General features: G+C 38.1%; 1 protein-coding gene across 1 annotated transcript in view; it reads left to right on the top strand.

The window, feature by feature from the left end:
* The window catches only part of LOC123680937 (guanylate cyclase 32E), a 43178-nt gene that overhangs the window by 994 nt on the left and 26052 nt on the right, over positions 1 to 16132 (top strand). Inside the window, exons 2-5 of the mRNA XM_045619060.1 lie at positions 8026 to 8148; positions 9844 to 10033; positions 11673 to 11750; positions 12963 to 13207. Coding sequence (XP_045475016.1) covers positions 8026 to 8148; positions 9844 to 10033; positions 11673 to 11750; positions 12963 to 13207 — 636 coding nt within the window. The remainder of the gene's footprint in view (positions 1 to 8025; positions 8149 to 9843; positions 10034 to 11672; positions 11751 to 12962; positions 13208 to 16132) is intronic.

Below are 16132 nucleotides of genomic sequence, written 5' to 3'. Positions count from 1 at the left end.
AACTGTGGATTACAGATATCAATCTGGGAGCTATGGGAGGAACAAAACAAACCAATCAGATAATTACAAATTCCAACGCTGTTCTGGATAATTCACGAAGTTAGATTGATTTACTTACAGGAAAGGCAAACTAGTTGAGTGATATGGATAATTTCCAAAGTTCAGCCATTGACGAACATACAGAAGCGTCTAGATCAGATCGGGATAACTTCTCGCTTGGCTCGAGTCCATCAGTTTATGTTTCAGGATATACGTGACAACTGAAAATCGAATCTTAACATCAGTCCAATATTTTTTTTTTCGAAAACTATAAGAACTATTATCTTGTAAATATTAGATGTAGAACTTTGCTTCCGCCGTTTTGCAATAGATGGCTGTAGCGGTGAATGGTAGTTGAAATAAATAGATCGTAGATGTCATAAAATAATCTGAGATATTTTTAAACATAACACCATCGAAATATTAGTCGATTTGTGGATCATGAAGTTATTCTCGATTAAACATGTCAGCTCAAATTTTCGCCATTTGCGGGAGGTTTTAATTTTCTGCTTTAATATGAAGAAATCTGCGGCTGAGGCTCATCGAATGCTCTCAAATTCATATGGTGAGGCCGCTATAAGTGAAAGAACGTGCCGAGAGTGGTTTCAACGCTTCAAGAACAGTGATTTTGACTTGATTAAGACTCGTGTCAAACGCAACAAGAATTGGCAGGATCATTAGGAGTGACGCAACAAGCCATTTCAAAGCGCCTGAAAGTCATGGAAATAGTTCAGAAAAAAGAAAATTGGGTGCCGTACGAGTTGAACTCGAGAGATGTTGAACGGCGTTTGTTTGCTCGTGAACAGCTGCTTGCAAGGCAAAGACGGAAGGGATTTCTGCATCGCATTGTGACTGGAGACGATAAATGGGTTCATTATGATAATCCCAAGCGCAGAAAATCATGGGGATATCCCGGCTCTGCTCCCACGTCGACGGCCACACCCAATATTCACGGTTCCAAGGCCATGCTCAATATTTGGTGGGACCAGCTCAGCGTAGTGTATCATCAGTTTTTAAAACCGACTGAAACAATAACTGGCCATCGTTATCGAACGCAATTAATGCTTTTAAGCCGAGCATTGAAAGACAATCGGCCGCAATACAACGAGAGACATGATAAAGTGATTTTACAACATGACAATGCTCGACCCCAAGTTGCGAAAGTGGTCAAGACATACTTGGAAACGTTGAAATGGGAAGTCCTACCCCACCCGCCGTATTCTCCAAACGTTGTTCCCTCGGACTATCACTTGTTTCGATCAATGACATACGGCCTGGCTGACCAGCACTTCCGGTCTTATGAAGAAGTACAAAATTGGATCGATTCGTGTATCGCTTCAAAATATGACCAGTTTTTTCAACGCGGGATTCGTACGCTACCCGAAAGATGGTAGAAAGTAATGACTAGCGCCTCGAATCTCGGAAAAAAAACGGCGGAAGCAAAGTTGTACGCCATTGTAATGAATTTGTTTCGATAGCAGAGCTAGACGCTAGAGAAGTGTTCAAAATATCTAGTAATTCTTTCTTATTTTAAAGGGTGTTTTTTTAGAGCTATAGAACTTTAAATTGCAATAAAACAACGATGGATTATTCGATTGACATGAATTTTATTTATCCGCAAGATAATCTTGTGGCATTACATTTTAAATATGATTTCTGGTATATGATCGCCACGGCTGGCTCGGATGTAGTCCAATCTGGACGTCCAATTTTCTATGACTTTTTCCAACATTTGTGGCCGTACATCGGCAATAACACGGCGAATGTTGTCTTCCAAATGGTCAAGGGTTCGTGGCTTATCCGCATAGACCAATGACTTTACATAGCCCCACAGAAAGTAGACTAGCGGTTTTGAATCACAAGATCTTGGAGGCCAATTCACAGGTCCAAAACGTGAAATTAGGTGGTCACCAAACGTGTCTTTCAATAAATCAATTGTGGCACGAGCTGTGTGACATGTTGCGCCGTCTTGTTGGAACCACAGCTCCTGGACATCATGGTTGTTCAATTCAGGAATGAAAAAGTTAGTAATCATGGCTCTATACCGATCACCATTGACTGTAACGTTCTGGCCATCATCGTTTTTGGAAAAGTACGGACCAATGATTCCACCAGCCCATAAAGCGCACCAAACAGTCAGTTTTTCTTAATGTAACGGTGTTTCGACATACACTTGAGGATTAGCTTCACTCCAAATGCGGCAGTTTTGTTTGTTGACGTAGCCATTCAACCAGAAGTGCACTTCATCGCTAAACAAAATAAAATAGACGTAGTGCGCGATACGTATTCCGCACAGAACCATTATTTTCGAAATAAAATTGCACTATTTGCAAGCGTTGTTCAGGCGTGAGTCTAATCATGATGAATTGCCAAACCAAACTGAGAATAAATCACTTGACAGCTGTTAAATCGGTCGCCATCTTGAACAGTAATGCCAACTTAAAGTTATATACCTCGAAAAAAAACACCCGTTATGTGAATTATCAACTTTAAGATCTACACCTTACATTGTTTACCAGTGCTATCATATATACTTCCGCCACATCTTGGGAAAAATTTCATTTCTACCCGAACTTATTTCCAATTGTATTTTACCTCCCAGATACTGCCAGATTAAAGTCACGCAAACCATTATGAATTAATACCTTCCTTCAATCTTATGAAAGTGACAAGGAAATTGGGAGTTCTTGTAATGTCTTCAACAAAAGTCTAATCGTTGCAAAAACTCCAAACTTCACTCCAATTCTTGTCTCATTTTTTTGTCAGTTCTCCTATTAAATTTCAAACGTAAGATGGACGGGATCTTTCACAATCCAATTCCCTATAACAGAATCGACCAACGTGTTGAATAGAGATAGAGAACGCTGAAACAACACCGGGGTTTTCTGAACTCAGAAATTCTTTTTTACACTCGGTTAAATCTTCAAGACTATTTCTCACTGCCCATTTGTTCGGCGAGATTCGCATGCACTGTACAATTAGGGGGAGTTTTGAATTTCAGGTTGGCGGGTTTCTATCCCATTCTCAATTCATCTGTACATCTCTTTTTGGGGTTCAATAACCACGTTTACGTTATGAGGGATTATATGTCAATGGAGAGGTTTTTCTTTTCTTGGAGAATATGCAAAACTTGGTAATGATTGATAAAATGCATAGTTTGTTCTGATTTAAAAATTCAATTATTCTCCATTCAGGACTTGTAAATTGTTAAATGGAAGATTTTCATTATTTTGTTCGAAGGTTCAAATGTTTAACACTTTTATCTACTCCTATTGAATTATATATTCATTATTTAACTGCTTTTGAGCAATTAATAGTATCTATTAACAAACACCGTGAGTTATAATAACTCACTACTATAACTCACTATAATAAATCGGAAAATTTGGATCTGTGCTTCTATACTTCTCTGCTTCTATTCGATTGGCCGAAAGGAAACATTCCATTATTGTTATTGAGGGGAGGAATGTCCGAGGAAATGTCACTTTAATAATTTTGACGTTTTCAAATTAAGTTGATATCTAATTATTGTGAATGTTTCGCTGAAAACGATTAATTCAGATAGTGAAGATGAAATATTATATAGGTATACATTTCCAAAACACAAACAGCTAATGTAACCATACAGAATTACTTGCCCGAAAAAAATATAAAAGAGTTTGTAGCAGTAAGGTCATTAATTCGTCGTTTACAGGGAATGTTTTTTGGTATATTTTAATGCATTTTTATAGGCAACTATTAAGGGTTTTCAATATAGTTCTATTTCTGTACTCTATACTGGATTCGAGCTAGCCGAAGCTAGTTCGATTGTGATTGGTGACACTAAGTTTCCATCTCTCTTGTAGTCGGGATCGAGTACATATGTTTATTTCCCGTTCCTTCTGTCTATATTCTAAGGCTGTATTTTTTTCTTAGTATTTATTGATATAGTCGTAGATAAAGTAAAGTATTCAACTTGCGGTAATGGTCATAACTCACTTGATGAATTACAGCACTCGCCTGCGGCTCGTGCTGCAAACTTCATCTACGTGAGTTATGACCTACATTACCGCTCGTTGAATAATATACTATAACACATTTTCAATTGAAGGGTATGATATCGAAAAGAATGAATTTATTCAAGTGAGATTTTGATAGTTAATCCTAGAAGAATGGAGATAAGTACCTATTAATTTTTTAATAATCTTTGAGAATTCTACTGGGAGTTCAAAATGAGACAATTCATTAGTAACTCATCCAAAAGTTGATATCGGGTTTGTTTCAAATGAAATACAGTGTATTTTAGTTTTTATTATGCGGTCAATTTTATAACCATACGAGTAAATAAAATATACATATGCCATTTGGAATTAATCGTCTCATTTTGAACACACCCAGTAGAGTCATCAATGATTATCAGACAGAAAGTCAGTATTTACCTCCATTCTTCTAGTATTCACTATCTCAACCACGGTAAGTTTTAGGCATATGAAACTTTGAACAAACTTGGGATCATTTATTCCATACAAACTGAAAATTCAATAAAAAGGAAGGTGTTCTATGGGAAAAAAAAATATTTGGCCATTTTCAATTTTTTGGTACCCCCTGTGTACTTCCAAACTTTTTGAGAATGTAGCTCTAATGGAGCCTAATGCTACTATATCAAAAGAAAATCGAAACTTTCAGCGCTTAACCGCCATAGAGTGTTGCTTTAATAAAGAAACACCCTATATACTGGCTGTTTCTAAATCGGAGGTATCCAAACAAAAATGACAGATGATAGTCATGTTGAAGAAATTATGTGAAAACCGCAGAGTAATAATAACAGATAGAGGGAGCATAAATCTCATTTTCAGTAAGCAAATTTTGTCCCCAACATGAATCATATTTGACATGAAGCGCGCGGAAATGAAAACATATCAGTGATACGATATTTCACTCAATTCGCGAGTTTCTCCACAAAGAACACACTTCTTATATACCATAGTAAATCAACGTTTCATATTGACTCAAAATATATTGAAATAAATACCTAAATATATCAGATATACTATGAGACGAGAAATAAGAAAAACCAGTATCTTGTTCCTAGAGCCGAAAAACGTATAGGACAAAGATGTTGCACTTACCTGGCACCCCGTACTCATTCCACCATTCCTAGAAAACTGAAGGAAATTAAGAGTTTTTATGCGTACAAAAGAGAAATGAAGAATTGGATAATGGAAAAGGGAAGAGCTTACTTTGCTTCGCTTATCAATCCCTAGTTGATGAGGCCTGATTTCAATAAATTATTATGTAAATCCCGGTCACATGAGCGTTCAATCTTTTTATATGGAACATCCATCCTTTGAAATGTTAAGCGAATGATAGTTTAATTTAGTTATGTTAAGAGTTAGAAAAGAGAGTTTCTTTTTTTTGTGTTTGTTTTTTCTGTTTGGAAATGTAATACTTTGGACGTATGGATTCTGTAATTTTTCAGTTAAAATGTAAATCACGTACAGGTTATACCTCCGTGTGGAACGTTTATACTGTATCTATTTCAGAATAAACTATATTATTATTATTATTATTATTATTCAGAAAACAAACTTCAAGCGCGCCAAACGACGTGAAACAACCGATAACACTAGGAGGGCAAAAGTTGCCAAACCTTGGATTTCAGCAGGTAGATACAGAAAATAATAAATATTCTGCTTATTATTAATTCGACAATTGGGAAAAATATCGAATTCCAAATATTCAAAATTGCATATTTAATCGGGAATCACTCAAATAAATATATTTCATTCAGTATAATATACGACAACGATATAGTGAAATTGTGGATTTGAAAATACATCACAATCCGACAACGTAATCTAACCATGTTGGGGACATTTAAAAATTGCGTATACTCCCTCTATCTATGTTTATTACTCTATGGTGAAATCCTAATGAAAATCGGAGGTCGTAAAAGGAAAAATCTATGATTTCGTTTTGAACTTAGCAGCCACGTGGTGGCATTCCCTCTTAAAACTCTCTATGTTCTAATCACCCAAAAAAAAATACAGGGTGAAATTCTTATCTTATCTCGAAGTAAGATAAGATTTCGCACGTTCCATCTCAAACATAAAACCCGAATTCATCCCTCACAACATCTGAGGATATAACAGCTGCATGTCAATTAACAGTGCCGGAGATGTCTGATCCAATATAAGGAACGCTAAAGGATCCATTTCCCCCTATACTTCACCCATACAAAAGGCACATTTTCTGATACCCCCCAAAACTCGGTTCCGTCTCTTGTGTTTACCCCAAAGGGTTTATTGCCTTTTATTCGATGACAGCCAAATTGATTCGCAAACTGTATTTATTTTCCCGGATGAAATATTGGCTGCTATTTACTCTGGTATCTCATTCTTGGGATGAATAAACGCAATCTATTTATTGCTACAACGGAGTTTGAACTCATTTGACGATGATCTTGTTAGTGAAACAAACACTGGTTTCTGGAATTGTCAGAATTTCCGGAGAAAGTATTTACCTAATTTTTTATAGTCTCATTATTTATTTATTTTCTTGTGAATTTTTCCTATATTGCGAAAGTTATTCTACGTGAGAGGAAACAAATCCGAAACTTCAAAAGATTATGATAATAGCTTCAGCCATTCTTGAGTTGAATATACAGGATGTTAAGTTACTTCTGGACGAGTCCCAAATCTAATTTTTCGATGAAACACCTATTTTTTTTCCTTATTTTTCGAAATATAAGAACATAAAAAAAAACAGATATTTCACACCAACCGACAAGACAAAAGAGGTATTTTTTAATTTAATACATATAGTACTACTTTGCTTCCCTGCTTTTTTTCCGAATTTCGATGCTTTATTGTAAAAACTGGTTATACATTGTCCATCGCTGACGACTACTTTCTGCCATCTTCCGGGCAGCTTACGAATCCCGCGTCGAGAAAACTGGTCATCTTTTGAAGCGAACCACGAATCGATCCAATATTTTACTTCTTTATAAGACCAGAACTGCTGGTAAGCCAGGCCGTGTTCCATTGATCGAAACAAGTGATACGGCGGGTGGGGTAGGACTTCCCTTTTCAACGTTTCCAAGTATGTCTTGACTACTTTTGCAATATGGGGTCAAGAATTGTCATGCTGTAAAATCACTTTATCATGTCTCTTGTTGTATTGCGGCCGATTGTCTTTCAATGCTCGGCTTGAGCGCATTAATTGCGTTCGATAACGATCACCTGTGATTGTTTCAGTTGGTTTTAAAAATTCATAATACACTACGTCGAGCTGGTCCCACCAAATATTGAGCATGGCCTTGGAACCATGAATATTAGGTGTGGCCGTCGACGTGGAAGCAGAGCCGGGATATCACCATGATTTTCTGCGCTTGGGATTATTGTAATGAATCCATTTTTCGTCTCCAGTCACAATGCAATGCAGAGATCCCTTCCGTCTTTGCCTTGCAAGCAAACAAACGCCGTTCAAAATCTATCGGCTTCAACTCGTACGGTATCCAATTTCCGTGTTTCTGAATCATCTCCATGACTTTCGGGCTTTTTGAAATGGCTTGTTGCGTAACCCCCAAAGATCCTACCACTTCTTCATTGTGTTTGACACGAGTCTTGATCAAGTAATGCCTCCAATTCTGCATCTTCGATAACCTTCTCTCTCCCAACGTCATACTGGTCTTCGACATCAAAATCACCGTTTTTGGAGCATTGAAACTACTCTTGGCACGTTCTTTCATTAATAGCAGCCTTACCATAGGTATTTTAGAGCATTAGATGAGACTCAGCCGCTGGTCTTCGACGGCAAAATCACCGTTCTTGAAGCGCCAAAAATGCTTTGGACAAGAGTTTGAGAAAGTAACCTCCTTGAAGCAATCCCTGATATTGGAGTTCATTAAAACTCTGAAACTGGAAGGCAAGCTGTAGACTTGGACGACAAATAAGGACACAGAGCAATTAAACAATGAAGCTACAAAGTAACCTTCTTTCATTTCAGTACTGCATCCATCATGCCACATCTGACAAGACAAAATTTCCAACGTTTGCCAGGACAAGACCACCTGATACTCAGATATCAAAATCAGTAGCCTCCGTTCTACTAGCCTTCAACTGGAACCATGTAAGTACCTAGATCAATAAGTAGGTGCAGCTTAAGCTCGCCAAGCATCGACAATGAAGTTGAAGGTTGGTTTTCCCCAAAAACGTCTATGTTCTGTTTCCCAATTTCCAAAGAACCATGTACTTTACAGAAATGGCAACAAAATCAAAGGAAGAGTATTTTATTAAGATAATGATGATCGAAAAAGAACACAAAATTCAGACTATGGAGCAGAATAACACTTTCAAAGCCATTTTTCTGGTTGCACAACATTTTTTTTCTCATCAAAAAACAACAACAAATGTAGCACCACTTTATTATTTCGATACCAAGTCACTCTATTTGACTGACGTGGTATTGTAAAAACATATTTCCGATAGGTACCAATCGATTCTGTTTGAGATTTTTTTCTATTTGAATTTGAGAGCCGTAGATGTTAGTGCACCTTGATTTTGCTAAGAAAAAGCACACCAGAATACAACAACAATTTTTTCCTGGAGGAGTGAAATTAACAAACCTCTGTTCCCAAGCCTAAAGCGTGGGAATCATCGAATCCCCCGCCTGAGTTACGTGGTATTATAACTACATATTTCCGATTGGTACCTGTTTGAGAATTTTTTTGTATTTGAATTCGAGGCCCGTAGATCTTAGAGCACCTTGATTTTGCTATGAAAAGGCACACCAGAATCTAACAACAATTTTTCCTTAAAGGAGTTTTTGTTATGCCCTGGAAGAGTAAAATTAACAAATTGCTATTTCCACGCCTAAAGCGTGGGAATCACCGAATCCCCCGCCTGAGTCACGTGGTATTGTAACATATTTCCGATAGGTACCTGTTTTTGAGAATTTTTTTTATTTGAATTCGAGAGCCGTAGATCTTAGAGCACCTTGATTTTGCTATGAAAAGGCACACCAGAATCTAACAACAATTTTTTCCTTGAAGGAGTGTTCGTTATGCCCTAGAAGAGTAAAATTAACAAATTGCTATTCCCACGCCTAAAGCGTGGGAATCACCGAATCCCCCGCCTGAGTCACGTGGTATTGTAACATATTTCCGATAGGTACCTGTTTGAGATTTTTTTATATTTGAATTCTAATCTTAGAGCACCTTGATTTTGCTATGAAAAGACAAACCAGAATCTAACAACAATTTTTTCCTTGAAGGAGTTTTTGTTATGCCCTGGAAGAGTAAAATTAACAAATTGCTATTCCCAAACCTAAAGCGTGGGAATCACCGAATCCCCCGCCTGAGACAAGTGATATTGTAACATATTTCCGATAGGTACCTGTTTGAGAATTTTTTATATTTGAATTCGAGAGCCGTAGATCTTAGAGCACCTTGATTTTGCTATGAAAAGGCACACCAGAATCTAACAACAATTTTTTCCTTGAAGGAGTTTTTGTTATGCCCTGGAAGAGTAAAATTAACAAATTGCTATTCCCACGCCTAAAGCGTGGGAATCACCGAATCCCCCGCCTGAGTCACGTGGTATTGTAACACATTTCCAATAGCTACCTGTTTGTGAATTTTTTTATATTTGAATTCGAGAGCCGTAGATCTTAGAGCACCTTGATTTTGCTATGAAAAGGCACACCAGAATCTAACAACAATTTTTTCCTTGAAGGAGTGAAATTAACAAACCGCTTTTCCCACGCCTAAAGCGTGGGAACCCCCGAATCCCCCGCCCCCTATTCTAACCCCGCTTTTTTCACCAGGTGATCCTGCTGTACCTAAAATCTCCGGATTACGAGGAGTTCGAGCAGGTGGCCGAGATCATCAAGGAGGTCCTGCGGAACTCCGGGATCACGGTGGCCGCGACCAGGAACTGGTTCGAGCCCTTCCACTACGGCTACGACGAGAACCCCTTCTACTCGATCTTGGAGGAGACGCAGCGCCACGCAAGAAGTAGGTCAGATGATTAATTATCCCCCTTGAGGCGGAAATAGACAGCGCGAAAGAAAATGAAAATAGCAATTAGTTACGCATGATGGGACAATATCGAAAAACACAGAAGAAGTTGTCTGGTCCGATTAAGGATCCGGACTCGGGGGAGGACCAATTTTCCTGCCGTTGAGACTTCGATCTTATCGGGAGGAAGATGAGGATGGCACTGACGTGAATCGAGTCGGTGAAGGTTTTGTCGGTTCGTTCCTTAGAGTAATGAACATAGATAGAGGGAGCGTATGTCATTTTCAGTAAGAAAATTTTGTCCCCAGCATGAACTATCAAATTTGACATGAAACGCGCGGAAATGAAAACATATCAGTGATACGATATTTCACTCAATTCGCGAGTTTCTCTACAAAGAAAGCACTTCTTATGTCCCATAGTGAATCAACGTTTCATATCAATTCAAAATATATTGAAATAAATACCTAACTATATTAGAAATTGGGAAAACAAACTTCAAGCGCACCAAACGACGTGAAACAACCGATGACACCAGGAGAGCAAAAGTTGCCAAACCTTAGATTTCAGCAGGTAGATACAGAAAATAATAAATATTCTGCCCATTATAAATTCGACAATTGGAAAAAATATCGGATTCCAAATATTCAAATTTGCATATTTAATCGGGAATCACTCAAATAAATATATTTCATTCAATATAATATACATTCATAACGATATAGTAAAATTGTGGGTTTGAAAATATATCACAATAGGACAACGTAATCTAACCATGTTAGGGACATGTAAAAATTGCGTATACTCCCTCTATCTATGGTTATTACCCTATGGTGCATACTGAGAGATATACAGGGTACATAGGTATAGGGTATATTTATTTAGTTAATCGACTCACTTTTCTTAATTTCAATTTCAAAGTGAATTTTCTTTTACGATACAAGAGTACCATAAGCAAGTACTGAGCCGTAGTAGTAAGTAATATCGTCCATGATTTTTTTATACATGGTGTCCCTAAATTGACGGTACATAGGGAAAATGAGAGGTACCTTGGAAAAATTCAAGAATTTCTTTTTACATTTTTACACTTTATCATGTGTCTCGTTGTATTGCGGCCGTTTATTTTTCAATGCTCGGCTCAAACGCATTGATTGCGTTCGATAACGATCGCCTGTGATTGTTTCAGTCGTTTTTAACAACTCATAATACATTAAGCCGAGCTGGTCCCACCAAATACTCTGCATGACCTTATGACCTTGGAAATGTGAATATTGGGTTTTGCCGTCGACGTGGAAGCATGGCCGAGATATCCCCATGATTTGGAATCATCGTAATGAACAGGTATCAACATCACAAAAAAGTGGAACTTCAAGAAACGCCATGTATCTCGAAAACAAAAAAACGTTTGCAGGCTCATATTTATAGCATTTTATTATTGAAATTATCCGTGGAAACCATCATTTTCGTTTGTATCTCCAATTTGGGAACAACCTGTATACAATCATATATCGGCTCCAAATCATGAAATTTGAAAATAACATACAAAATGATTCTCTTTCTTTCTACATTGCTTTCATTTCACAAATGACTAGCATATGTTGATGATTCATTTGTTGATACTAACTAATATTTTCAGTTTTTGTTATATTGGGACACCATTACGAACACCTGGGCTTAATGATAGCAATGGCAGATTTGAATTTGTTCGAAAAAGGTGAGTTGAATTATTTTTTTAAATTTATTCCTGAATTCGTATGTGTTTCTACTCATTGTTACCTGTAATAAAATTGGTCAGGGATGAATTTTGGTATAGATATCAATTGCTATACGCTCCATGAATTCATTCCTCGAAATCTCACCATCATAAAATCAATTAAATTGCAAATATACAGGGTGTCCCAACGAAAATGTTGGGGGTTGAAGCCATCTTCTTGGGAGTGGTTTTTTCGGAACAAACTCATGTTTCTGAGTTCTTTGGGTGTCAAATTTTCGTTGGGACACCCAGTATATCGCTACGGTGATATTGAATATAATAAATTTTTGCCGGAAGGGCCTAGCACTTATAAAGGGTGTTTTTTTTTAGAACTATAGAACTTTAAATTGCAATAAAACAACGATGAATTATTCGATTGACATGAATTTTATTTATCCCCAAGATAATCTTGTGGCATTACATTTTAAATATGATTTCTGGCATATGACCGCCACGGCTGGCTCGGATGTAGTCCAACCTGGACGTCCACTTTTCGATTACTTTTTCCAACATTTGTGGCAGTAGATCGGCGATAACACGGCGAATGTTGTCTTCCGAATGGTTAAGGCTTATCCGCATAGACCAATGACTTTATATAGCCCCACAGAAAGTAGTCTAGCGGTGTTAAATTACAAGATTTTGGAGGCCAATTCACAGGTCCAAAACGTGAAATTAGGCGGTCACCAAACGTGTCTTTCAATAAATCGATTGTGGCACGAGCTGTGTGACATGTTGCGCCGTCTTGTTGGAACCACAGCTCCTGGACATCATGGTTGTTCAGTTCAGGAATGAAAAAGTTAGTAATCATGGCTCTATACCGATCACTATTGACTGTAACGTTCTGGCCATCATCGTTTTTGAAGAAGTACGGACCAATGATTCCACCAGCCCATAAAGCGCACCAAAGAGTCAGTTTTTCTGGATGTAACGGTGTTTCGACATACAAGCGTTGTTCAGGCGTGAGTCTATTCATGATGAATTGCCAAACCAAACTGAGAATAAATCACTTGACAACTGTTAAATCGGTCGCTATCTTGAACAGCAATGCCAACTTAAAGTTATATACCTCGAAAAAACACCCCTTACAACAAATACTGAGTATTACATTGGGCTTAAGTCCACCGTATCCCGATGTTTTTTATATATACCGAGTGTTCAATTTTAAATTTCCAGGAGAATATTTCGTAGTGGGCGTAGATATCGAACAGTACGACTCCAGATTCCCTGAGAAGTACCTGAGGGGGCTGTTGAAGACGGACAAGATCCCCGTTGCGGAAAAGGCGTTCCGTAACTATCTAGGAGTCGTGCCCTCGAGTCCTCTAGGTTACGAGAACTTTTCCAGACTCGTGAACGAGTACATGGAGCTACCGCCTTTCAGCTTTCCGAATCCCTCGCATTACGTTGGAGGTAGGAAAATGGTAAATATAATAGCCAATAGGTGGCCTAGATCCATTTCAGTGATGTTTTGACGGAAATATTATATTGACTTTCGTTTTGTTATTCTTCAATAAACTGCTGAATATGATAATCTTTTGAATTGTAAGGTTTTCAGAAGACGTCATTACTCTATCTTTCAATTGTTATGTTTTTCAATCGGTATCCATAACGTAAACATATATTTTAAAAGAAATTTTCAGAAAATTGTTCAGAAATTGTTTTATTTGGACTGACAGTGTGGCTGAATGTTTCATTTCAGCCCAAAAGACTTTTTTCCCGAATAAAACATGCTATATTTCCGCAAACGGCGCTCAAACGATAAAATTAGGAACCTATAATAACTATCAAAGAGACTGCATTACCCAGAAGGAGCTGTTAAAATTTAGTTTTTTTTCGGTAAAACATAGATACCAAGCGAGACAATTGAAGTTTGGCGAAAAAAACCAAGGGTTTACAATTTTGTTTTAATAAATTTGTTGATAATGTGTTTGTCCACCGCGATTATCTATATACACTCCCCAACAAGTCTTGGCATTGATGCAATAATATGTTCTATTTCTTCTTGAGGGATACTATCCCAAGCTACCTGTACTTCATGTCTCAGAGCCCCCAAAATCAGTGGGAGCTAGGGAAAATTTCCAAGCCTTCTACCCATGATGTCCTAAACATGCTCTATGGGCAAAAGATCGGGAGATCTGGGCGGCCTTGGCAAAAGATTCACATGGGTCGCTTCAAAAAAGTTTAAACCAACTCTGGCAACATGAGGTCGGGCATTATCTTGCTGAAATATTGGATTCTCGAGCCGTTTGAGGTGAGTGAGAACATATGGCTCCACTATTTCTTGGAGGTAATGCAGCGCTGTCATGTTACCTCGAATAAAGACTAAAGGTGACCTATTTTCAATACCACCCCATACCATAGCGCCTACTGTCCGGTGTAAATGACACTCAACATCAAACTGCGATTCACGTCTTTCTCCCCGATGTCGTCCAACCCTTCTTCAGCCATCATGTGCACTCAAGGAGAATCGAGAAACGTCAGAAAAGACGACCTGATGCCATTCCCCATTCCAATGTTGACGTTTTTTGCACCACTATAATAGTTGCCGGCGATGTTCAACCATCAGAGGTAACACAAAATGAGGTCGATAATGATGCAGTCCAAAAGACCTTATCCGGCGGTAAACCTTTCGAACACTTACAGAATGGCCTTGTTCTTCTAACCACTCATCAGCCAAAGATCGAGTTGTCGCAAATCGGTCTCTAATGGCCATAAGTCTTAGACATCGATCTTGGACTTCATTTGTGCCACTTCGACGCCCGGTGCCTACTCTTCTTTGATTTTGGGCATTATCAAACCAAGCTTGACAACATCTCATAACAGTAATTGGATTTCTGTTCGTACGTAAGAGCGATTTCTCGAAATGACGGCTCCGCCTCCTGTAGACCAATAATTCGACCTCTTTCAAATTCACTTAGCTGGCGATAAATTTCGCGTACACGTGCTCTATGTATTTTAACAACAACTAAACATTGACTTTCGATCTCCTCGAACAGCTGGTTTGTTGTTAAATTTAAAAACTTGCAAAAAACGACTACAAAATTTTAGTAACAAAAATTGTTCACGTTTTTTTTTCTCCAAATTCAATTATTTACTCCTTGCAATACTATTTATGTTTTACCAAAAAAAATTTAAAATTCAAAAATTTCAAAATTAAAATTTTAACAGCTCCTTCTGGGTGTTGCAGTTTCTTTGTCAGTTAGTATCTTTAGTAGAAAGCAGTTTTGTCTGGAAGAAAAAATTGATGATTTATCAATTATGTTGGGGAAATGTTAATTTTGTATTTTTCGAAGCTCCATGAAAAGTGTTATAATCATCCAATCCAAGTTATGTTCGATAATTTTTTGCCAACGAGAATCTCATAGAAACCCTTTTCCCTATTGCCAAAAAACTTGGAATTTGGCATGATATACTATCCAGCAAGTCTTTCTGCTCTGAACTCAGATCAATTTGGCTCCTTCCTATATTCAAAGCAAAATGTCACTGCATAATAAATCTCGAATCCAGGAAATTGACAACTGAGGAAATGAATGAGAGAAGGGTTTTTTACGCAGTGACGCAAACAGCCATTTCAAAACGCCTGAAAGTCATGGGAATGATTCAGAAACAAGGAAATTGGGTGCCGTACAAGTTGAAGCCGAGATATGTTGAACGGCGTTTGTTTGCTTGTGAACAGCTGCTTGCAAGCCAAAGACGGAAGAGATTTCTGCATCGCATTGTGATTGGATACGAAAAATGGGTTCATTACGATAATCCCAAACGCAGAAAATCATGGGGATATCCCGGCCATGCTTCCACGTCGACGGCCAAACCGAATATTCACAGATCCATGGTCATGAACAGTTTCTGGTGCGACCAGTTCTGCGTAGTGTTCTGTGATTTGTTAAAATAGACTGAAACAATCACAGGCGATCGTTATCGAACTCAATAAATGCGTTTGAGCCGAGCATTGAAAGACAAACGGCCGCAATACAACGAGAGACATGATGAAGTGATTTTACAGCATGACAATGCTCGACCCCATGATGCGAAATTGGTCAAGACATGCTTGAAAACGTTAAAATGGGAAGTCCTACCCCACCCGCCGTATTCTCCAGACGTTGCTCCCTCGGAATATCACTTGTTTCGATAAATGTCACACAGCCTGGTTGACCAGCACTTCCGGTCTTATAAAGAAGTGAAAAATTGGATCGATTCGTGGATCGCTTCAAAAGATGACCAGTTTTTTCAACGCGGGATTCGAACGCTGCCCGGAAGATGGGAAAAAATAGTGGCCAGCGATGGACAATACTTTGAATCATAAATGTATAACCAGTTTTTTACAATAAAGCCTCGAATTTAAAAAT

Source organism: Harmonia axyridis, chromosome 5 (genome assembly GCF_914767665.1).
Source record: "Harmonia axyridis chromosome 5, icHarAxyr1.1, whole genome shotgun sequence".
NCBI lineage: Eukaryota > Metazoa > Arthropoda > Insecta > Coleoptera > Coccinellidae > Harmonia > Harmonia axyridis.
The sequence above is the reverse complement of the archived record's forward strand: the minus strand, read 5'-3'. Positions and strand labels throughout refer to the sequence as shown.